The sequence below is a fragment of the Hippoglossus stenolepis genome, chromosome 24 (assembly GCF_022539355.2).
Source record: "Hippoglossus stenolepis isolate QCI-W04-F060 chromosome 24, HSTE1.2, whole genome shotgun sequence".
NCBI classification, from domain to species: domain Eukaryota; kingdom Metazoa; phylum Chordata; class Actinopteri; order Pleuronectiformes; family Pleuronectidae; genus Hippoglossus; species Hippoglossus stenolepis.
In genome coordinates, this window is record NC_061506.1 from 4,333,140 (window position 1) to 4,357,948 (window position 24,809).

The 24,809-nt window shown below is 44.0% G+C and overlaps 1 protein-coding gene and 1 long non-coding RNA gene across 2 annotated transcripts; one reads left to right on the top strand and one right to left on the bottom strand.

Annotated features, from left to right (window-relative positions):
- Positions 1-24,173, top strand: LOC118103589 (vascular endothelial growth factor C). Its single transcript, XM_035150671.2, has 8 exons — positions 1-1,186; positions 4,522-4,765; positions 4,917-5,104; positions 5,772-5,902; positions 5,992-6,095; positions 6,743-6,877; positions 17,867-18,068; positions 22,653-24,173. The coding sequence occupies exons 1-8, from the start codon at positions 1,085-1,087 to the stop codon at positions 22,762-22,764; spliced, it is 1,218 nt and encodes a 405-aa protein (XP_035006562.1). The 5' UTR covers positions 1-1,084; the 3' UTR covers positions 22,765-24,173.
- LOC118103591 lies at positions 5,692-7,242 on the bottom strand. The gene is made up of 2 exons (XR_004694909.2): positions 6,723-7,242; positions 5,692-5,900 (listed from the first exon to the last, which is right to left on the bottom strand). It is a non-coding gene; the product is annotated as an uncharacterized LOC118103591 (long non-coding RNA).
- Positions 24,174-24,809: the final 636 nt, after the last annotated feature.

Consider the following 24,809-nt stretch of genomic DNA (forward strand, 5'->3'; position numbering starts at 1 on the left):
CCCATTCCATGGAATTACAAAGATGGCGAGGATAAGGAATGTGTAAGAAAAGGAGTAATTAGGATAAGGAACGTGGGTGGATCGTATGATGACAGTCTGCTTCTGCAGACACTATAGCCTTCAATTCTGGGAGGGAAGCACCCCTTTATAATCAGCTACAACACAAGACTCATCTGTCACATCCTTCACTCCACCCACGAGAGACAATCCTTCCATTCTTGTCTTTTTTTCTCATTCACTCCAGTAGGACATCTTTGAGCAGGATGCAAATTCTCCCTGTTTGGACAAGAACTTTATACCGAAAGCTTTTTTAAAACCTGCTGCATCCTTTTTTCAAAAACCTTCATTGCGAAACAGGATTTTCTTCCTCTTTTTTTCCCCCTCTCTTTGATCAGAGAGCCCGACAGAAAAGTTGTGACAGATTTAGAAAGCAGCAAAAAAGTAGAGGGGAGAGAGTGCTTTGCCCTGAAGGTTTGAGGGAGAAACAGCAGACAGAAAGAGCCAGCAATCATTTGTGAGAGAGGGTGGGAACGAGAGAGAGAGGGAGGGAGGAAAGAGCACAGCTGTTGTGTGAAGGGAAAATATAGATAAAGAAAGGAGGTGCACCAGTGTGAAGGGCGAGGAGAAGAGACTGAAGAGGACAACCACGGCTGGAGAAGAAAGGGGAGATCAACGAGAACCTGCAAATAAAAGGCAGCGACTGAGGAATAATTAAAGTTCATGACAAAGAGGACGAGGATTTTAAGAGCGTCAAGTTCACAGCAAGAATGGACATGCAGCAGAAGAGGAAAGTCTTCTTCTAAGGAGGAAGAGCTGTGTTTGAAACCGAATCAAGACGAATTCCTCATCATGACTTATTCAGAACACAATTCAAAGAACTTGCGCAAGAAGAACAACTTCGTCCCGGGGTAGAATGAAGAGAGGACCAAAGTGATACCTGCCGAGTCTGTGATACCCTGCTGCTCCTCCTCCTCCTCCTCCTCTTCACCTCAGACTCAACCGCTTTCCTCTCCTCCTTCAATTCAACGAACTTCCTCCTCCTCCGTCCTGGTATCTCCTCTCCTCACTTCTCCATCTGCTCACTATGTGGATACCAGCTTTGCTCCTATGGGTGCTTAACATTAGCAATTTGTGCTCAGGACAAGACTATATGGACTATTACCAAACTGAAGACATGGGCACCGTGGTGAGACATTTCATTTCTCTATCATCTGTAAATGTGTGCTTAGTCTGAACTCTGGGGTTTACAATGAAGTAAGCCTGGAACATTGATCATTGGCTAGCAAAGAGTTTCATTCATTTCAACAACTTGTCAATTTAAGTCTGGATTTGATTAAATATGAATGAAATGAAAGGACAAGGCCAAATACATTGATGTCACAAGATATCAATCCAACCATCCGATACCCATGAGAATTATACAATCTCTATTAGTACAGCTTTAGATCTAAGAGATGAATCCTTTCTTAAACACACCAGTATGAGCAAGTATTGACAAAGTTGTACTATATATATATATATTTTAGAACTACATCAAATCGCTCCTTTCTTGTTAAGTGCACACATCGTTTTTTGTGTTTTAGAGAATCTTTTCTGATGGGAATCTTGATATATTTGTGGATAATTTGAAATAATCTGCAACAGCTCAAACCAGAAAGACAACATTTCCACCAGGCAACAAACATAATAAACCGTTTCAAAAGCCTTAAGACATATCTACAAAGGCTGCAGCACAATGTTAAGGGAGTTGATGTCACCTTCAACAGGCATTGTACTATGAGCAGGTACAAAGCTTAAATGCTGCGGCAGAAAGGAGAAAAGAAGCAGATGAGGACAGCCATCTTTATGTAATGTAAACATTTCAATAAAGTGTATTATTAATTTAACAGCACTAGTCAGTCACTACTAAGCCATTAGGAGCCACAATCAAGTTTCATTCAAGGCCCTGCTTGGAAAATTGTTATTTCTTTACATAATTCCAAACATCTGACCAACTGCTTACTTCTGTGCGTGACGTCACTTAATTAGGAATCACACAAAATTCAGTTTAGAAAGAAGACATCACTTTTGAGAATCTACCATTGACAAAACAGGCGGGAAACGGAAATTGAACGCTCGGTTGGCTTCTGACAAATGCTGCTTTCATGGTGTTTGTCCAACCACAACTGTCTTAAACAGAAGTGAGACGTGGGAGTCGCTGTCATGTTTTGTTTGCATAGCAGCATTTAGTGCACTGCCAGGATTTTGTTAACCACCATTTCCAAATAAAGAAGAAACTATCTCAAGTTACAAGCAACTCAGAATTGAATGAATCATATTTTGAAGAAAGAGAAACTTAAAGCAAATTGCGTGCAGCCATGACGTTTTTTACACAGGAAAACAGACTTGAGTAACAAATGCATGGGCGTGTGCATGTGCGTGTCTGTGTGCCAGCAGTACCTAATGATAGACACACCCCAGCGCAATAGACGAATGACTGGTCCATCATGACCTCATAGTCCCAGATCTATGACCTCATGTCATGTGATCAACATGGAGAGGGAAACTGCAAGAAAAAAGGGGGAGACATGAAGAGAGAATATCAATATCACAGATCATCCAATATAGCAGTTTAATATGGATCGATTGAAAAGCTCATTACCAATTATCAAGGTATATGATTCATTAAGAGAGAATACTTATCTAATGACGTACATACTTAAATTCCATATCGTGTTTCAAACAGACTGCGCCTTGAATCATGACTGACTAAAATCCACTAAGTAGTTTTTGATTTCCTGCCAAGAGACCACACAGACGCCAACTACGTGTTCTCGGACAGATTAACAGTATGTTTACGGATGCATTTGGTTATTTTTAACCCGTTTTACGTCACCAGAAATCCCCAAAAATTAATGTGCCAGTATTTTATAACCACGTGAGCAAATGGCTCCAAGGATGGCAATGTGGGTTTGTCAGTTGTTTAAGCATTTTGGTCCAGTTGTAAGATTTGTCATTCAATTTCAGGTTTGCCTTAAGTAACCTCCGACCTTTCCTGTAGCCGGATTAACTTTGTATCCAACTATTGGACGTAATGCCAATAAACTCGGTACAGACAAAGCAAGCAGCCTTACAATCAGTTTCGCTTTGATCTCATTTATACACAATTCTTCTTTACAATATTTGTAAAAGTCACCCTGAAAGAAGAATTTCATGTTTAATGTCACAGCTGAGCATAACATAGAACACAAGTAAAGAGCTGTCTGACTGATGGAAAAGGGAGGACAGAATACGTACATTGAGACAGAGGAGATGGATGGAACGAAACGGGAGGGGAGGGGGAGGCAGGGAGAGAGAGTTGGAGAAAAAAAGAGATAAATGGTCAAACTGATAAGGACGCAGGGAGATCTGGTTTCTGTTTAGGTAACACAAGCTGGGCCAGTTTCCTCCTTCTCAGTCTGGGAAGTTAAACAACCGCTCGCACTCCCTGGAGGCGGAATTAACATGTGACAGTCAAACTCCAAGCTGACATTTAGTCCCTCGCGGATGATACAGCGGCTGCTATTAGCTCGTCTGTCACACAATTAACGTTTTGCCATTCATCCACTGCATCTGTATGGAGGAGAACAGTCATCCATCATGACGGCAGGAAAATCATTACGGGCGTGACGCAGAGCAGGAATGGTTTATAGAGCGATATCTGGAGAAAAGCGGGAAGTTTCTTGCATGGACCTGATTTACCACATAAAGGCCTCGTTGTACGATAACCGTAATGTGGTTGTTGGCTGAATTAGAGAATCTGTTTGGTCCATTGAAGTAGAACCAGTGCTTCTCGGAAGCTCTAAGGGACGACATCAAGGTTTAATCTTTAATGGAGCGCGGATTCAGAATGGGTAGCGTGAGATTCTCATTCAAACTAAAGATGTAGGAAATGTTGCTGCAAAAGTGTAAGCCCATGGGTAAACTGGGTCAGATTACAGCATCTCAAAAGGGACTTCAGAAGCAGGGCAGGTTCTTTCAAATTTTATCACTTTATGCCTGAGGTTACGTTTTTTAAGCGCAGAGTTTGACTGCTATAAATAAACCACAAAAGCATCGAGTGAGAGGCGTTGAGGAAACAGACTTCGCGGGCTCCTTGTGTACAGTAACGCAACAATGACTGTGACGGAGAGATGACACACAACCATAATAATAACAGTAGCCAACAACATGTTACAACACATTGGTAGCTGAGGTATTTACTGTTTATCCAGCTCAAAGCAGCGAAGCCAATGCTGTAAATTCTGTAGTATCTAAGTTTTTCTCCGAGAAGCAGGACTCGGAACGAATTAGCCTTGTTTCTAACATTTCAAAATATATATTTTATGTTGTGTTTTCTTTAAATTTGATCTTATAGCCCAAAACTGTTTGTCTTTTAGCATCACTTCATTTTAAAAGGTCTCTTCTGCTCCTCCTGAACTAAAAAGCTTGGTGGCAACATGCAAAGAACTACAATTGGGGGGGGGATTTGGTGTTTAAGTCAATGTGTTTCCTGTGTTCCAGGCTCCTGTGTTGTCAGATGACCAGCCCAGCTTGGACACAGTAACAACTATGGATCAGCTATTACAGCTTCTGTACCCAGAATACAGTTTGCTTCAGCACTGCCTGAGGAAGAAGTCTTGGCACGCCTCCTCGTCCCCCTCTTTTTCAGCCACCTCAGCGAGCCCTATGGCTTACTCTAACGATGAAGATCTTTGGGGTCAGCCAAGGGAGGAGGCTCTTTACAAATATGACAAGGCTTTGGAAGGTAAACATTGAGAACTGTTAAATTTGAAATGAAAAGCAGACCAGTTTTATCTGAGAGCACATTTGAGCACATACTTGACCGACCCAAAGCTGTCTTGTGTCAACAAGTGTGAACAAATCTAATTCAGTTTCACAATTATTCATGTTTTCAGTCATCCTAGAGGAGATGAAACGGACTTCGTGCCAACCCAGAGAGGTGTGTGTTGAGGTCTCAAAAGAATACCCAGAATCCACCAGTCAGATGTACATCCCTCGATGTGTGGCGCTGCATCGGTGCGGTGGATGCTGCACCGAGGGCCATTACTGCGCCAATACAAGTCACTCACTTGTAAACAAGACCGTAAGTGCTGGATTATCGCCCGCCTGTATTTTTTGTGTTTATGGTTTATGTCACTTTATTCCATTACATGACTGTTTTGGTATTTTCTGCTCTTACACCTCAAATTGCCTCAAGCAAGCGGAAAAAAAACCCAATTCAGTCAGTTATGTAACAAGCTTGCCTGTATCACATCACATCCCGCCCAGCTGCAATGGGACACCCTGATACTGGACATCGACACAACACAACTCACGATTTGTTGCACAATCTTGCAACAGTTACGTCAATAGTTAAAAGACTCGAGATGTATTGTAATTCCAGCATCATAGAAAACTAGTAGAGCACAAACCTCAGCCAATGGCCAACAGTCCCCTTAAATTCAATCAAGCTGCATTAAATTTCACACTCAGCAAGCCACAAAAGATCTGATGAATAATTCAGAGGAATCAGTGAAAAGGTAAAAAAACTGATTCCTGGATTTGACCCATTCAAGTTTAGTTTTAATCCGTCCTGTAGTTTGTTATCTTGCTGACAAACAAACCAGTCACATAAGAAAACGGGCAGGATTGCAAACAACCTCCTTAGCACATAGAAAACAACTCAGGAAATAATGGAACAATTATTTCATTTATTTTCTTACAGCGTACAATTTATACACAACTCTAATCTTCATCTCGCTCCCTGGCAGTTGATGGAAGTTATCCCTCCCAGTATGAAATACTCCGTCGTCATGGCAGCCTTCGTCAACCACACTTCGTGCGAATGCCTCCCCAAGCGACCGCTCCACTCCATCATAAGGCGAGCCGCAACACATCACCTGTGAGTGAGAGCGACGAGTGACGTGTGTGCAGTTAAAAACATTTGAGAGTCAGTGTTGTTGTATTCATAGTGTATGTTTCTGTTTGTAGGTGTTCCCCTCCTGACGTTCCCTGTGCCTCAGTGTCATTGTGGGATCCAGTGAATTGTGTGTGTGTCTCTTCACATGTCATAAACTTCTCTGAGAGAGAGACAGGTAAATATTTTTTGTTTCCGTCATGATTAAGGTAGTGCAAATGTATTTGTATAGCACATTTCATACCGGTAGCAACCAAAAGTGCTTCTCAGAGTACAAAGACAGCAGATTCAAAGAACACAATCAATTAATTATGAAAAATAACTACACCAACTGCAATATTGCAATCCTAAAAGCTTGGGCTCAAGAGACATTGCAAAAGAAAACCAAGATTTAGTTGAGCTATCTTTCAAAACACCTCACCGCCATAACCACAATATGACTAAGCCTGGGCGGCAAATGAAATAATAAACAAGTTTCCCTTGAGGGAAGGTTTATTCAACTGTAACATGAGAAGCCAGTTTCTTTGTAAAAAAGTGACTTGTACAGTCATGTAGTGAACCACAAAGGCTACCATCTAAATTTCATTTCCTAATAACCTGAATTACTCCCATCACATTGTTGAAAATACATACAAATGGCAGAGTCTGTATGATTAGAAATACGTGTATTTCCACAAGCAACTTTAATATAATATAAATTTAGACAAATTAAGTATCTTCCTTAGGGCTACAAAGAAGCGCCATAGTTGATGTTAAACCTATAAAACTGCCCCCAAAACCCGAAAGGTAGGAAATAATTGATTACTTTCTTTCCATGTGACTTAGATATTGTGGACACCGGTCTTCTGGCTCTCTGTGGGCCCAACAGGGTTCTGCAGGAATCCACCTGTGATTGCATCTGTCGAAATGGACTGACCGAGGACAGCTGTGACCCAGGCTGGAAACTGGACCACAACACCTGTAAGAAAAGCTAAAGTTCTTGGGTTAATACATTCTTTAAAGCAGAAATTCAGAGGTTTTAGTTTTCAGGACATAAAATGTTGACACAAGACACGTTGGGGATAGTAGGTTTATTAAAACAACAAAGACCAGGTACAGAGCAATACATGTAGCAGTGGAGGCAGATGACTGGATTGAAGGATGGGTCTCGGGCAGTGGATGAAGACTCTCTGGAGGATTAACTGGAAGGTGATGGCAGGGGCGAGTTTTCTGGAGCCTGAAGGTCTGGAAAGATCTGTCACCAGAGCATTTAACTGCAGAATGGTGAATGCAGAATGAGGGCGTAGGTGGGACAGCATCAGGAGACCAAGCAGGAAACGGAGGCTCAATCCCACAGGATACAGCAGGACTCCAGCGTCGCAGATTGGGAACATCATGAGGAAGAAATATAGACGTGCTAGTTCTCTCTGGAGGCTGCTGAGATGAAAAAGATGAAACTTCTCAGGAGACAGAGCTGGAGGCTGGCTTCACAGGCTCACTGGTGGGATCGTCAGTGGAAACAGTGAGTCGACCAAGTTGGAAACAGCGACAGGGGCTTGCATCACAATATGATGAAATTGAGGGTGATTGTGTTGGTAAATTCTCTTTAGCAGCAATACAGGCAGACTACTAGGTTTCAGGCGTTGTCTGAACAGTAGCTGGTGGCCAGGCCGGGTGGGAACAGCGGTCACTGGTGCATTACCCCGGGAGACAAGAGAAGCTGGCGGGGACGTAAGTGAGACTCCTCAGGAGACAGAGCTGGAGGCTGGCATGACAGGCATGGGCCCTCTGGAAATTTAAGTGGAGGGTGATTTTGTGAGTGAGTTCTCTTTTCAGGCGAGTTGGCACCAGATCAGCCAGCTGCTGGTTGACGCATAGCACAGCAATGGTCGGCCACTGGATTGCAGGAAGTGTGTCAGCTGTCACTGGTGTAGTACCCCGGGAGACAAGAGGCTGGTGGGGGCGCGAGTGAGACTTCTCAGGAAAAAGAGCTGGAGGCTGGCATCACAGGCAGACACCCTATATGATGAAATGGAGGGTGACTGTGTGAACGAATTCTCTTTGAGGGCAGTCTGGCACCAGAAAATTCAGTTGCATGTTGACTTGGATTGTAAACTATCAGCAGCCGCTGGGGCACCCTCGGAGGCTCAAGCCCACAGGAGACAGCAGGAGGCCAGCGTCGCAGAATGGGATCATCATCATGAGGAAAAAATGTAGACATGTGCTAGTTCTCTCTGGAGGCTGCTGAGATGGTCTTGAGCGCAGGATGGCAACAGAAGATGTTACTGCTGGTCCATAGTAGGGGTCAATCAGAAGCTCAGTCCCCTAAAGGCATGGTTTACCGAAAAATTTTAATTCACTTATTTAGTCGCCACTATGCAGCTAGAGGAGTGGCTGAAGTGTTTGAGTGCACAAAACACTTTTGGAGTCTCAGGGGTAAACAGTGCTGTAGCCAAAGTAACCTCTTCGTCAGAAGTAATAAAACAACTGAAAATAACAACATATCCTCATACTCCTCATGTGGTGTCATCCAAGTGCCCGCAAGACCCGACATTCATTTTCAACTCGAACCAAGGTCATTTACACCGTGTTTTAAGTCTAAAAGTCCACTAGCGGACGTATCGATGTTGACGCGCACCCCGCGTGTGCCCTTGGGCGAGGGCTTGAGAGCAGTGTGCGGTGTGTGCAAACGTGAACGCGGCTCCGAGGAGGATATTTAGGCTAAAAACAGTGTCAATAACGCTGTTTCAAGTCAAATGAATGACAGGGCTTCCGCACACTTGTATTAAACCACACGAACAGTATGAAGGAATGTTTGTTTGTTTTTTCTGTTTTATTACGTCTGAAGACAACACTTTAGCTGCAACACTGTTTACCCCTGACACTCCAAGAGTGTTTTGTGGACACAAACACTTCACCCACCCACCAGCATAGTGTTGAGTAGATGGAGTGATTTAGCATTTTTCAGTTAACTATCCCTTTAAGAGAAGGCAGGATGCCTTGGTCAGTCATGGAACCTCTGGAGGATGAAATGGCAGGCGATAACATGGGTGAGTTGTCTCTGGATCCTAGTGGTCTGTCAAAGGGCAGGCATCAGAGTATTCAACATTAGGTCAGTGCAGGCTTCAATACAGGCAGAACACTGGATTGCAGGCTGTGTATCGGCAGAATCCAGGCAGGGTTGGGAACAGCTGAGCCAGGTTGTCAGTACGAGAGGTCAACGGGGGGCTAGTGAGACTTCTCAGGAGAAAGAGCTGGAGGCTGGCGTCACAGGCAGAGGCTCTCTTTTGGGATTGCCAGAGGAAACAGTGTCAACCAAGTTGGGAGACAACGACAGCATTTCAGGCAGAACCCTCTAGGGGAACTGTGCCACTGGGGCCATACGTGGGACACCCTCAGGAGACCAGGCTGGAAGACTGCAAGGGCAAACACTCCCAGGCGACGGGTTGTTTCAGGTCTTTGTGCCAGCAATGACTGGAAGCCAGGCAGGCTGGGCACAGCTTCCACTGGTACATGCCTTAGCAAGACAGGAGACTGAGCTGGAGGCTGGCATCATACAGACATCCTCTATACGATGAATGGAAGGCTACTGTGAGAGCAAATTCTCTTTGGAGGGGAGTCTGGCAGCAGAACATTCAGCTGCATGTTGACTGGGATTGTAATCTGCGTCAGCAGCGGCTGTGGGACAGACGGTGCAGTAACAGCAGATCCAGGATCTGTAGACCAGGGGAACAAAACACCACATCAGGAAACCAGCCAGGATACTATCAGCTCCTCAATCCCTCAGCAGACAGCAGGAGGCAATAGCATTGACGACTTCTCTCTGAAACCTGTCCAGGAGCCTGTAGGTCTGGCGGAGACACTTAATGAGGTCGAGCAGGAGGACAGCAACGGATCAGCAGACTGGCGGCACAGGAAGAGACCCTCTTAAGGAATTAATGGTGGGAGATGACATCAGCAAGTTCTCTCTGAAGCCTGCTGGTCTGGAAAAAGGCAGGCATCAACACATTCAACAGCAGGTTGGCATCGGCAGCAATACAGGCAGACTACTAGGTTTCAAGCATGGTCTCAACAGTAGCTGGTGGCCAGGCCGGGTGGGATCAGCTGTCACTGGTGTATTATCCCCCGGGAGACAAGAGAGGCTGGTGGGGACGTAAGTGAGACTCCTCAGGAGACAGAGCTGGAGGCTGGCATGACAGGCATGGGCCCTCTGGAAATTAAAGTGGAGGGTGATTTTGTGAGTGATTCCAAGCGAGATGGCACCAGATCAGCCAGCTGCTGATTGACGCATAGCACAGTAATGGTCGGTCACTGGATTGCAGGCAGTGTGTCAGCTGTCACTGGTGTAGTACCCAGGGAGACGAGAGGCTGGTGGAGGCACTAGTGAGACTTCTCAGGAGAAAGAGCTGGAGGCTGGCATCACAGGCAGAGGCTCTCTTTTGGGATTGTCAGAGGAAACGGAGTCAACCAAGTTGGGAGACAACGACAGCATTTCAGGCAGAACCCTCTGGGGGAACTGTGCCACTGGGGCCATACGTGGGACACCCTCAGGAGACCAGGCTGGAAGACTGCAAGGGCAAACACTCCCAGGCGACGGGTGGTTTCAGGTCTTTGTGCCAGCAATGACTGGAAGCCAGGCAGACTGGGCACAGCTTCCACTGGTACATGCCTTAGCAAGACAGGAGACTGAGAGGGAGGCTGGCATCATACAGACACCCTCTATACGATGAATGGAAGGCTACTGTGAGAGCAAATTCTCTTTGGAGGGGAGTCTGGCACCAGAACATTCAGCTGCATGTTGACTGGGATTGTAATCTGCGTCAGCAGCGGCTGTGGGACAGACGGTGCAGTAACAGCAGATCCAGGATCTGTAGACCAGGGGAACAAAACACCACATCAGGAAACCAGCCAGGATACTATCAGCTCCTCAATCCCTCAGCAGACAGCAGGAGGCAATAGCATTGACGACTTCTCTCTGAAACCTGTCCAGGAGCCTGTAGGTCTGGCGGAGACACTTAATGAGGTCGAGCAGGAGGACAGCAACGGATCAGCAGACTGACGGCACAGGAAGAGACCCTCTTAAGGAATTAATGGTGGGAGATGACATCAGCAACTTCTCTCTGAAGCCTGCTGGTCTGGAAAAAGGCAGGCATCAACACATTCAACAGCAGGTTGGCATCGGCAGCAATACAGGCAGACTACTAGGTTTCAAGCATGGTCTCAACAGTAGCTGGTGGCCAGGCCGGGTGGGATCAGCTGTCACTGGTGTATTATCCCCCGGGAGACAAGAGAGGCTGGTGGGGACGTAAGTGAGACTCCTCAGGAGACAGAGCTGGAGGCTGGCATGACAGGCATGGGCCCTCTGGAAATTAAAGTGGAGGGTGATTTTGTGAGTGATTCCAAGCGAGATGGCACCAGATCAGCCAGCTGCTGATTGACGCATAGCACAGTAATGGTCGGTCACTGGATTGCAGGCAGTGTGTCAGCTGTCACTGGTGTAGTACCCAGGGAGACGAGAGGCTGGTGGAGGCACTAGTGAGACTTCTCAGGAGAAAGAGCTGGAGGCTGGCATCACAAGCAGACACCCTATATGATGAAATGGAGGGCGACTGTGTGAACAAATTCTATTTGAGGGCAGTCCGGCACCAGAACATATTGAGCTGCATGTTGACTTGGATTGTAATCATGTCAGCAGCCGCTGGGGGCCAGATATAGCAGAGACAGCAGAACCAGGACCCTAAGACGAGAGGAAAAACAGAGGAACAGAACTAATTAAACAGAAGACGTCAGGAGGCCAGGTGGAGAAAATCTGGAGGAAGAAATGTAGGGCAATGACTCTGCCGGCTTCTCTCTGAAGCCTTAAGGTCTGGCGATTAAAGATGCCATCGGAAGACTTAGCTGCTGGTTGACATGGCGCAGCGATGAGACCAGACCACTGGTTTGCAAACTCATCAGTAGCTTGAGAGCAGGCAGGGAGAGAACAGCTGACAGATGACCAGGACCCAAAACACAAGAGAGCAGGAAAAGAGATGGAAAAAACAACGATTGCATTGACAGGAAAACCTAATAAGGCCAAGCAGGAGAACAGCAGCAGTGAGACCCATCAGGAACAGGATCAGCAGGCTGGTGACACAGGAGGGGATGGAACGGTGGGCTTTGACATGGGCGAGTTCATCTACAGGTTCCGCTGGATCGCAAGCTTTGTCAGCAGCAGCTGGAAGCCAGGCAGGGCAGGCACAGCAGAACCACGATCTAAAGCATAAGGGAAAAACAGAGGAAAAGAATGAGTGTATGGGTGGAACCACATCAGGAAACTATTGGAGGACCAATCCATCAGGAGGCCAATGTTGCAATCAAATAACCTTCTAGAGGAAGAAATGTAGGGCAGACCACTGGGTTGAACATTTCAAAACAACATCGTTCAAAACAACTTTATTTGTCCCCGGAGGGCAATAATAAAAAAAAAAAAACAGAGGCAGACAATTCAGGTAAGGTGTCAGCTGAATGATTAACAGGAAAAAAACACAGGAAAAGAGGTGAAAAAAGAACGATGACATAGGTGGGACACCTAATGAGGCCGAGTAGGGACTGGATCAGCAGGCTGATGTCACAGGAAAAGACACTCTGGAGGAAGACCTGAAGGACAATGGGAGAGACAGGTGACAGAGCCGGAAGACAAATGATGTTCAACCCCTTCGGAGAGAGTGGGAGTCCAGCATTGCAGGCCGAGACACTCTGGAGGATGGCAGGCACTAGTTCTCTCTGGAAGCTGCTGAGATGGTCTTGAGAGCAGGCTGGCAACAGAAGATGTAACCTGCAGGTCAAAAGTACGGATCAGCAGGAAACCAAGGTGTTAGTCGGAGAACCTCATGTGGATGAAATGGCGAGCGATGACATGGATGAGTTGTCTCTGGAGCCTAGTGGTCTGGCTAAAGGAAGGCATTAGAGTGAATACTCGAATGCGTGCCTTTAGCTGGCAGCTTGGTTGGTCCATGCTTCAATGCAGACCACTGGATTGCAGGCAGGTGTATCGGCGGCAGCGGATGTGCATGACCCAGGTTGTAAGTACAAGAGGCCAACGGGGACGCAAGTGAAACTTCTCAGGAGACAGAGCTGGAGGCTTGCGTCACAGGCAGAGGCTTTCTGGTTGGATTGTCAGAGGAAACAGTGCAGCAACAGCATTTCAGACAGAGACCTCTGGAGGAAATGTAGCATGCAGGAAAATTGTTGCATTGGTGTGCAACCAAGCAAGACTGAGCCACTGGGGCCATACGTGGAGCACACTCAGGGGATCAGGGTGAAAACCCTCAGGTGACGGGTGGATCCAGGGCTTTGTGCTAGCAGTGGCTGGAGGCCAGGCAGGCTGGGCACAGCTGACACTGGTGCTTTACCCAGGGAGACGAGAGAGGCTGGTGGGGGCACAGGCAGACACCCTCTATACGATGGAATGAAGGGGGATTATGTGAGTGAGTCCTCTTTTCAGGCGAGATTGCACCACAACTTTCAGCTGCTGGTTGACGCTTGGCGCAGTAATGCTCAACCACTTGATTGCAGACTGTGGCTCAGCAACGGCTGGAGTTCAGGCACGGTGGGAACAGCTGACACTGGTGCATGACCTAGGGAGAAAAGAGAGGCTAGTGGGGACGTAAGTGAGACTTTGCAAGACACATGTTGACGTGGATTGTCAGCTGTGTCAGCCGCAGCTGTGGGACAGACAGTGCAGGAACCGCAAATCCAGAATCTACAGACCAGGGGAAAAACCACCACATCAGGAAACGAGCCAGGATACTATTCGCCCCTCAATCCCTCAGCTGGAAGCAAAAGCATCGCTGACTTCTTCTGGAGGTGGTCTGGAAACAGGAAATCATCAAAGCATTCAACAGCAGGTTGGCATGGTGGGAAATACAGGCGGACTACTAGGTTTCAGGTTGTGTCTCAACAGTAGCTGGTGGCCAGGCCGTGTGGGATCAGCCGTCACTGGTGCATGACCCAGGGAGACCATAGAGGATGGTGGGGGCGCAAGTGAGACTCCTCAGGAGACAGAGCTGATGAAATGGAGGGCTACTTTGTGAGCCAATTCTCTTTGAGGGCAGTCTGGCACCACAACATTCAGCTGCATGTTGACTTGGATTGTAAGCTGTGTCAGGCTGGCAACAGAAGATGTAACTGCTGGTCGAAAGTACGGATCAGCAGGATGCCAAGCGCTCAGAGAACCTCATGTGGATGAAATGGCGAGCGATGACATGGATGAGTTGTCTCTGGAGCCTAGTGGTCTGGCTGAAGGCAGGCATCAGAGTGAATACGCCAATGCGTGCCTGTGTATCGGCAGTGGCCAGGCAGGGTTTGAGGTTAGCATCACAGGCAGACACCCTCTACATGATGAAATGGAGGGAAATTGTGTGAGAAAATTCTCTGAGGGCAGTCTGGCACCAGAACATTCAGCTGCATGTTGACTTGGCTTGTAAGCAGTGGCTGTGGGACAGAGTGCAGGAACAGCAGATCCAGAATCTATAGACCAGGGGACAAAACCACCACATCAGGATACTATCAGCTCCTCAATCCCTCAGCAGGAGGCAATAGCATTGACGACTTCTCTCTGTAGGTGGTCTGGAAACAGTCAGGCGTCAGCAGGTCACCATTATGGCAATACAGGCAGACTACTAGGTTTCAGGTTGTGTCTCAACAGTAGCTGTGGCCAGGTGGGAACAGCTGTCACGGGTGCATTACCCAGGGAGACAAGAGGGGCTGGTAGACAGAAGCTCAGTCCCTTAAAGGGGATCGCTCAACGATAAATAAAAATCCCCCCATTATCTACTCACCACTATCCTGATGAAGGGATGGGTGAAATTGTTTGAGTCCACGAAACACTTCTGGAGTCTCAGGGGTAAAAAGTGTTGGAATCAAATCAAAGACAAAAGAAGTAATGGTGATCCATTTTTCAAACGTAATAAAACAGAAGAAAAATACACAACATGCGTCCATACGGCTTGTGTGCTGTCATCCAAGTATCCAGAAGCCCAAACATTCATATTCGACTCGTAACAGCATCATCTACACCGTGTTTTAAGTCTAAAAGTCCACTAGCGGACGTATCGATGTTGACGCGCACCCCGCGTGTGCCCTTGGGCGAGGGCTTGAGAGCAGTGTGCGGTGTGTGCAAACGTGAACGCGGCTGCGAGGAGGATATTTAGGCTAAAAACACGTAAATGACGCCATTTCGAGTCAAATATGAATGCCGGGGCTTTCCAGACATTTGGATGACACCACATGAGCAGGATGTCGGCATGTAATGTTTTTTTTTCCTGTTTTATTACGTCTGAAGAAGGGGTCCCATTTAATTCAATTGTATTTGATTTGGCTGCAACACCATCTACCCCTGAGACGCCAGGAGTGTTTTGTGGACTCAAACACTTCACCCACCCTCCCATCAGCATAGTGGTGAGTAGATAAGAGTGAATTAGCATTTTTCGGTTAACTATCCCTTTAAGAGAAGGCAGGATGCCTATGTCATTCAGGGAACACTCTGGGGGATGACATGGGTGAGTTGTCTCTGGATCCTAGTGGTCTGTCAAAGGGCAGGCATCAGAGTATTCAACATTAGGTCAGTGCAGGCTTCAATACAGGCGGAACACTGGATTGCAGGCTGTGTATCGGCAGCATCCAGGCAGGGTTGGGAACAGCTGAGCCGGGTTGTCAGTACGAGAGGCCAACGGGGGGCTAGTGAGACTTCTCAGGAGACAGAGCTGGAGGCTGGCGTCACAGGCAGAGGCTCTCTTGTGGGATTGTCAAAGGAAACAAGAGTCAACCAAGTTGAAAATCAGCAAATGCATTTCAGGCAGAACCCTCTGGGTGAACTGTGCTACTGGGGCCATACGTGGGACACCCTCAGGAGACCAGGCTGAATTCAGGGCTTCGTGGCTTATACTGTCAACTCCTCAATCCCTCAGCAGACAGCAGGAGGCAATAGCATTGAGGACTTCTCTCTTGAGCCTGTCGAGGAGCCTGAAGGTCTGGCAGAGACACTTAATGAGGTCGAGCAGGAGGACAGCAACGGATCAGCAGACTGACGTCACAGGAAGAGACCCTCTGAAGGAATAAATTGTGGGCGATGACATCAGCAAGTTCTATTTAATGGTCTGAAAAAGGCAGGCATCAACACATTCAACAGCAGGTTGGCGTGGTCAGAAATACAAGCACACTGGATTTCAGGCATTGTCAAAACAGTAGCTGGTGACCAGGCCGGGTGGGAACAGCTGTCAATGGTGCAGGGAGACAAGAGAGGCTGGTGGGACTTCTCAGGAGACAAAGCTGGAGGCTGGCATCACAGGAAGACACTGTATATATGATGAAATGCAGAGTGATTAGGTTAGAGAATTCTCTTTGAGGGTGTTCTGGCACCCGAACATTTAAGTTGCATGTTGACTTTGATTGTCAGCTGTGTCAGCAACGGCTGGGGGCCAGACAGTGCAGGAACAGCAGAACCAGAACCTATAGACCAGGGGGAAAACAGTGGTAAAGAATAATGCAGAGGTAGGGGACCCCTCAGGAGAGAGCAGGAGGCCAATGTTGCAGGCAAAGAACCTCTGGAGGAGGAAATCTAGAGCAACAAAGAATGTAGTTAACAGTAACTTAAGAGTCCCTCAGAGGGGGCAGATCCTGACACCTACTAGAAACAAGGAGTTGACAGGACATTGGCCAGGATGGACTACTTATCTGGGCGGGCTTCAATGATGACACTGGAGAGAGGACAACAGGGCTCAGGTCGCAAGGCAGCATGGAAATCTGAGGCAAACACTTGGGCTGACTTCAGGGGGTGGAGGTTGACGTGCTGGTTTGAATAGCTGTTGGCTGGCTGCAGGTCAGGAATGGTACATCTGTTTCAGGTGCTGCTGTCAAAGACAGAAGATTTCACAAAGAACAGTTTACATTAAATGCAGTGCAATCTAATCGCAATTCCAATATCTACCTGTGCATTTACAAAATCACAAGTTCAGATTCAATACAAAATGTGGGTAGAGTCTAGCATCGCATTGTTTCTCTCTCATTACAATCTTACTCACTACGAACCATAGTTCTCAGCTCTATACTCAAGTCTTCAGTTATGAGCAGATTCTGTACAAATTCACATTTGTCATTCTTCAGCCTTTCTAAGCACATCGTCTGTGAGAGATTTAGTATTCCCCGGTTTGAAAGATTTTCTCTCTAGTTTATTTATGCAGTAAAAACTTGAGACACCAAGAACTTGTTTTCACTTGTCATGAGTTTATTTCCCCCCGTGGCAACATTCAGAGACTACAGCAGGTTAAAACTGGACCAAACACTTAAGGCGGATAAACTCAAAAGTTAGACAGGGTGGAAAATAGCCTTGCAACATGAATACGCTTCATACAACAGAGAATGCAACACTTAGTAAAATACAGTAATAACACAAGTACTCCAAAAGAAATGAACCTCTGTTGTAACAAACGCTGCCTTATATTAGTGTATGCCTTATATTAGTGTCATTACGGTATCTTTTCTCTTCAAACCAGTAGGGAAAGGTCATTTTTGTTCGTTTGTTTTAGGTACTCAAATATACAAAAACACTAAAGCCTTATTAGTGTTCTCTTGGCTGTTCAACAAATACTTAAAAAAATGCTCTGTAATCAGATTTTTCTTTGATAATATGCCTTCATACTCAATACGTTATTTATATTGCTAATGAAAAAAGTGTCCACAATAATGGCAACCTTTACCACATCTTTAAGCCCTCGTTTGAAAGCAATGGAGTAAGATCAAAAAAGGGAGAAGGTGTTTGGAAGTTTATGCAAATATTAAACAAGTACAAACACGACCATCACAAATTGCAGGATAAGATAAGAATCCTTTATTGGTACCACAATAGGGAAATTTTGCCCAACAACACTGACAGGTGCACAAAATGCATGAATTACCTTCATGTTTGTTTTTCTCTTCATGTTAATCTCTCAGGTGAATGCCAGTGTGAAGGTCAAGGTGAAGGGAAGTGGTGCCCTGCTGGCCAGCGGTGGGATGAAGACCTGTGTGGCTGCGTCTGTGCGGCAGATTGTCCTGGAAATCATCCCCTCAACCCTGACACCTGCCTGTGTCAGTGCAGAGAGAGTTCACACTCATGTCTGCGGCAGGGCAAGAAGTTCAACCCCAACACCTGCAGGTAGGCCAACAGAGAATGTTTCAAGGCTTATTTTCAGCAAATTTGCAACTGGTTCAAGTGTCCTTGAGCAAAGACATCCAATTTCTCAGCTCTGACTTCTAAACTCCTGTGGAGAGGGACAAGTAACGAGAATGTCTCCTTTGGGTATAAAATTATCCACACTCTGGGTCTCTGCCAAACTTTAAGGACCATTACCCCCTCCACACCAAGTAAAAAAGAGGATAAACACACTTGTCATAAACATGATTATCATTCTTTTGCATTTGGGTCAATGATGGATAAAGCTACAAAAAAATAAAATATCTGCATCATTTCAAAAGGCAATCATTCAGCATATTTTTCAGATGACAACTGATAAATGTCAGGTGGAGCAACCAGATAAAATATTCATATAAACCAGTGATAAATTGTTTATAGATATAATGAATATCGATATTGTAATAAATGCATTCCTTTTTACATTTGTGCAGTTATTTTTCCATCTTAAAATGTAAATTTGGATGGTTGAAATATTTAATACCTGGCCAACAGAATGGAAAACAAATAAATTATTGTAAATACAAAAAACTAAATGAAAATAAAGGGTCCGATTGGCAGAGTAGAAACTAGAGGATAAGATTTCATTTGAATTAAATTGGTCAAAATACAGTTAAATAAATTTAAGCCATTTTAAAACTTATTTAAACAAATTACTTTGTTTAAATAAGTACCATACAGGTAAAGTATTATCTGAACACATCCACCTCTCCAGTGGACCAGAGATTTGTGATGCACATGTGAAAACTCTTCAGTTCAAAAGTACATTTTTTGTCAACCAGTGGGAAAACTGGCCCTGTGTTCTGGGCTTTTGGGACTAGTTTGGCTGGTCAGTCCTTGCGTGTTCACCATGGGAGCGAGTAAAACAACTGAGCTTCCAGAGAATGTCAGAGGGGAGAAAAAAAGCAAAATCTCAATGGACATGTCAAGCATTCCATACTAAAGAATGGAAAACTCTTTCTCCATTTACTTTTGCCAACAAGTTTCCACACAACCTTTTATGGACACAGGGCGCCCTAAACATTTGACCATGGTCTCAGCTGCGTGTTCATTTCAGCACGCATGTTGCGGTTCCCACAGCAAGCATGCTAGAGATCAACCCTCCTCTGAACCCAGAGGCCTGCAGAGAGACAGAGACTGAGTGAACTTGATGACAGTGCACAGAGCAGCCATCAGACAGGCGGGCAGGCTAAGAGACAGATGGAGTGACAGGCACAAAGAAAAACATGAGCAGACATGAGACTGTAAAAGGAGTGATTTATAGTCGTGGCTTTTAAACATATAGGAAAGTTCACAGAAATACACACGTGACCGTTGATGGAACTTTCTAAAACTTACTCTATTTGTGACAAAGTTAAATTATATCAGGCCTGTTGAGCTGAGAATGAATGAGTACATTTCCTTAGTTGTAATATTAGCGCCCAGTTACTATGGATTTCTTCCAAGAAAGCATAATTAATTTAAAAAATATTTATAGTAGATAATTAATTTTGAGCAAAAAATAAGATTTAGAGTATTTGTAAAAGTAAAAGACTGTGTAAAAACATAATACACTTACATGGAGAAAAACATACCCAAAATTCAGAACCAAACATATTGTGCATAGGATTAGAGGTTTTTATACCATTACACCAAAAAACTAAAGAAAACTTAACATAAGTGAAGTGATAATTAATTAAAAAAAAGTGTAAGTAGTAAATAGTTGCATTCAAAATTCATTGATTATAAAAGTAAATGTGGTGTTAATGAATAAAACAAGTCACATTAACAAAGCTAGTTCCCAGTGAAAATTACTTGTTGCAACAGCTAGACAGATTAGCACCTGCTAATCACCAGCATTAGCCGCAGAACTAGCATCAGTGAAGTGACACAGCAAAAGTTAGCAAGAGGCAGCTTATAAAATGTCTCATGTTAGCTGATAAATTAGTATTTAACAATGATGAAGACATTCTCTCAATGACCCACATTTTAGTTCGATGTGAAGAGATAATTAATGAATAAAATGTTACTTGTTACTACAGCTAGACAAATATTAGCACATGCTCATCACCAGCATTAGTCACACAAAGCTAGTTCCCAGTAAAAAGTACTTGTTACAACGGCTACACAAATATTAGCACCTGCCAATCACCAGCATTAGCCGCAGAACTAGCATCAGTGAAGTGACACAGCAAAAGTTAGCATGGGGCAGCTTATAAAATGCCTCATGTTAGCTGATAAAATATAATTTAATAAAGATGAAGAAACATTTACTCAACAACTGAAACATTTTAGTTCGATGTGAAGAGATAATTAATGATTAAAATGTTACTTGTTACTACAGCTAAACAGATATTAGCACATGCTAATCACCAGCATTAGCCAATCAGAACTAGCATAACTGAAGTGACACAGCAAAAGTTAGCATGAGGCAGCATATAAAATGTATCATGTTAGCTGATAAAATAAAATATAATAAAGATGAAGACACATTTACTCAACTGAAACATTTGTTTGATGTGAAGAGATAATTAATGAATAAAATGTTACTTGTTACAACAGCTAAACAGATATTAGCACATGCTAATCACCAGCATTAGCCAATCAGAACTAGCATAACTGAAGTGACACAGCAAAAGTTAGCAAGAGGCAGCATATAAAATGTCTCATGTTAGCTGATAAATTACCATTTAACAATGATGAAGACACATTTTCTCAATGACAGACATTTTTGTACATGCAGCATTAGTCACACAAAGCTAGTTCCCAGTAAAAAGTACTTGTTACAACGGCTACACAAATATTAGCACCTGCTAATCACCAGAATTAGCCACACAGAACTAGCATAACTGAAGTGACACAGCAAAAGTTAGCATGAGGCAGCATATAAAATGTATCATGTTAGCTGATAAAACAAAATTTAATAAAGATGAACAAACATTTACTCAACAACTGAAACATTTTAGTTCGATGTGAAGAGATAATTAATGATTAAAATGTTACTTGTTACTACAGCTAAACAGATATTAGCACATGCTAATCACCAGCATTAGCCACACAGAACTAGCATAACTGAAGTGACACAGCAAAAGTTAGCATGAGGCAGCATATAAAATGTCTCATGCTAGCTGATAAAATACAATTTAATAAAGATGAAGACACATTCTCTCAACATTTAAAACATTATATTAAGATATATTATAATTATAAGACAAGAGTGGAGCTGCTGAGAAGAACAAATGTCAACCAAATTAAAGCTAAAGCTGAAAACCTAAAATGTCGGATTAGCATAAGTATTGGAAGCCAAGCGGGGGAAGCTAACTCACCTCAGGTTGGTCACGGCAGGTATCAGGCGTTAAGTCCCGTAAAGTTTCCAAAAATGTCTCCTTTAAATCTTCTTTTTCTTCGCGGTTGGTTTAAAACGCGTTTAGCGTCGATTCCAGCGGTTAAAAGTTAAAATAGTCGACGTTAAAAAATCCGGAACGGCGACAATTGAATCTGCTTAAGAAGATAGGCAAAGAGGAGGCGGGAGCTTGTGAGTGACAGGTGAACGCTGCCCTGCGATTGGCTGCGCGGGTGCATTGGCGGGAACATACGTCAGAAAGCGCGTGCTGTCCACTGCGCAGACTCCGGCTACTGACGTCACCAGGGCAAAACATGGCGGCGCCTGTATCCAGGTTATTTAAACTTTAAAACTGCGTGGGAATACACACGCGTCGTCCACTTTTTGTTAATAGTCATTGGATTGCATTAAGTCGAAATGGATCTAGCCTGAAAAAATAACAACAAAAACCCAGCAGATTAATAGAAGCAAATTAAGAAGCACCCCAGCATAATAACAACCAAAGCACATTAATTGTAGGATCCCTGTTTCTTAAGATTAGCACTTGAGTCGAATATTAATTTAAAAATGGCATAAGAGCGATTGTGTGTCTTTATTTGTTTAAAAAAAATAAACCTACGTGAAGTAAAACATCCAGAAACTATATAGGCAGTATATAAAGTATTACCTGAGGATGTACTTTTTATATACTTGTACATGAACACACAAGTAGCTGGTACCTCCCAGTCCATCTCTGCGATATATGAGGTCAGTGTGGGATATTATTATTATTCCTCTCCCTCACTCTATTCATTGTTTTGTCTATATTTTGGTTTGACTCAACATCTGGTCACAGGAGGCGGTGCACAGAAGACCATACACCTACTGTGATTTTGAAGGAGAGAGTTCCTAGAATGTGGCCTTTATTCCTGCTCTCTCTCTCTCTCACACACACACACAGAATCTTTTGATGCGTGCACAAACAAAACTTGGATTAGGGTGTATCCAGAAGGGATGTGAAGATCTGAATCATCAATAGTATGCACGCCAAGAGAATATTGTCTCCCCTGTGTCGTCTCTTTTATTTCTCCCCCCTGCTCCTCTCTCTTCCTCTTCCCTTCGAAAAAACCCCTACGCCTCTTCCTTTTCATCCACTCTTTTCTTTTTTTCTACTTCCCCTCCTTTTCATCCTCCTCTTGATGTTGCCTTTTCTGGCCCTCACTCACACTGTCCTCCCTCTTGTCCAGTTGTTACAGGTTGCCGTGCAGAAAGTCCAAAGGTGATTGCTCGCCGGGGTTTTACTACAGCCTCAAGGTCTGCCAGTGCATCCCCGACTACATGAGGCCTGAGTGGAAATAACCAATCAAAGGCCCGACAGTGGAGCAGGAGTGATTGCCCTTTGACCCGAGGCTTCAAACTCTTTGGCCTGAAAACAAAGGAAGCAGACATAACTCTTTGAATGGAGGACAGGAATTACATTTACTTGTATTGGATTACAGCAGACTACAAGGAGCACTTGGAGGAGTTTTAATTAGGCGGCCTGCGCTCTAATGCTCTTCCAGTAAGCTACAGGAGAATGGTTCTTTTCCCAATGAAACAATTAGTCCACCCACATGCAGTAAAACCGGTAAAAGACGAGGAAATGAGGATATATATGACTCTCTTGGACACCGTCTGCCCAAACAACCCGTCACAATTCCTAAAAACTATGCTGCAAAGAGTGGGCGGGATGGACCAACCAGAACCTTAGTCAGCATTCGTCCCAGCTGCAGCCTGTTTGAGCAAGAAACTCAACCACGACCGTGTGAAATGGAAAGTGGAACAGGATAATAACAGAGCAGGCTGCATGCCCCCACCCCCCACCACCCAGATTAAGCTGTTGGTAACAGGCAGCAGAGTCGTGACATATTTGAGAGGTTGAAGGATTTACTTTTGCAGAACTCTTTTAGCAGAAGTGATAATATATTTTACTGGTCCATTCAAAGCACCAGCGACAATTTCCAGTAACAGATTTCAATATGAGCGTGTCTGTATTAAAAAGGGATGGAGTGAATCCCTTACTGCAGCTGAGGGTTTTTATTCTGGCACACTTTTTACATCATGATTCCTCGCTGGTGCGGCGTCCTTGATTTTTTTAAATAACAGAAAAGCAGTTTAATGCCAGAGCCCGTTTCATTAAAAGCTAATTTAAACACTCCCCACAGTTATTTTATTCCAGTTTCTACTTGCCTCTACTGCAGTGCTGCTCTTTGAAGATTCCCTTCATACACGGCTGAATCCATTCACAATGGATGGCAACACTTGGGTAGTTTTAGTTCTTCTTCTAATTTAACTTTACACATTCTATGTAAAATATTTTGTAAATATTTAAATCTTTTTTTTTTTCATATTTAAAACAGTGATATTTTAAGGAGGGACGTGCGTTGTTGTATAATACTGTATTTAAGTCACAATCATAACTAAATATTGTTTTGCTTACATGTCTTTGTACTCCGCTAGTTTTAATTATGGAGAAATTGACATTTTTAAATGTCAACTTTTCCTGCACTGCAAAAGATTGATGTTAATAAGTCATATAAAACGCCTCAGCTTCAAATGTTATGATCTTCTGGCTCAGAAATACCCTAAATGTTAAGATGAAGATTAAGTGCAGTGTAGAAACGATTGTAGTGTTTTTGCTTCATGGATGCAGAGATAAATGATATTGTTGCTATGATTAAATATTTAAAGTAGTTCTGAAGTGATGATTAAAAGCATTGTCACACTCATGTTTTTGTCCCGGTTTTGTTCATGTTCATGAATAACCTTATTGCATTTTCCCAGAACAACTCAACCCACAAAGAGCATTTTTGATTCTCCACCAACCAAACTGTGGAATTTTCAAACCATAAAAAAAATACTATTTCAGATTTTATTTTGCACTGTTACTTTTCCTGCCAAGTGACAATAAGTGTGACACTTATGAGATGATGTTGAATGCTAAACCACTGTGTAGAGAACTGCTGTATACGTTTAGCTATTGAAACAATAGCACAAGTGGATAAGAGTTAATACAGTCACCAACTTACTCAGTATTGATGTACTTCTATTTTATTCTGTCTGTAAACCCCTGAATATAACGCACTGAATTGTAATAAGACTTAATTCAGAGGATGAACAGTATGTTGTTTCTATTTTTCAGTAAGTTATATCCCCCAGGTCAAGTAACAGGTATGTGTTTATTATAATACTACTTCATAAATGTAGTATGCGGTATCCTAACACATATAATCCAATACTAATAGATAACAGGAGTTAAAAACGTGTCACTGCTCCTTTGCGTGATGATAAACACACGTTACCTGGCTCATGTTTCAAATTAAAATCCAGTGGAAGAAAAACCTCCACCTGCCAGTCAACAGACG

Bases quoted from the DNA above. Each gene is read 5' to 3' on its own strand.
- LOC118103589 (XM_035150671.2), top strand. From the start codon at position 1,085: ATGTGGATACCAGCTTTGCTCCTATGGGTGCTTAACATTAGCAATTTG. The intron at 1,187-4,521 runs GTGAGACATTTC...CCTGTGTTCCAG, and splicing joins CTGAAGACATGGGCACCGTG to GCTCCTGTGTTGTCAGATGA. The intron at 5,903-5,991 runs GTGAGTGAGAGC...TTCTGTTTGTAG, and splicing joins CGAGCCGCAACACATCACCT to GTGTTCCCCTCCTGACGTTC.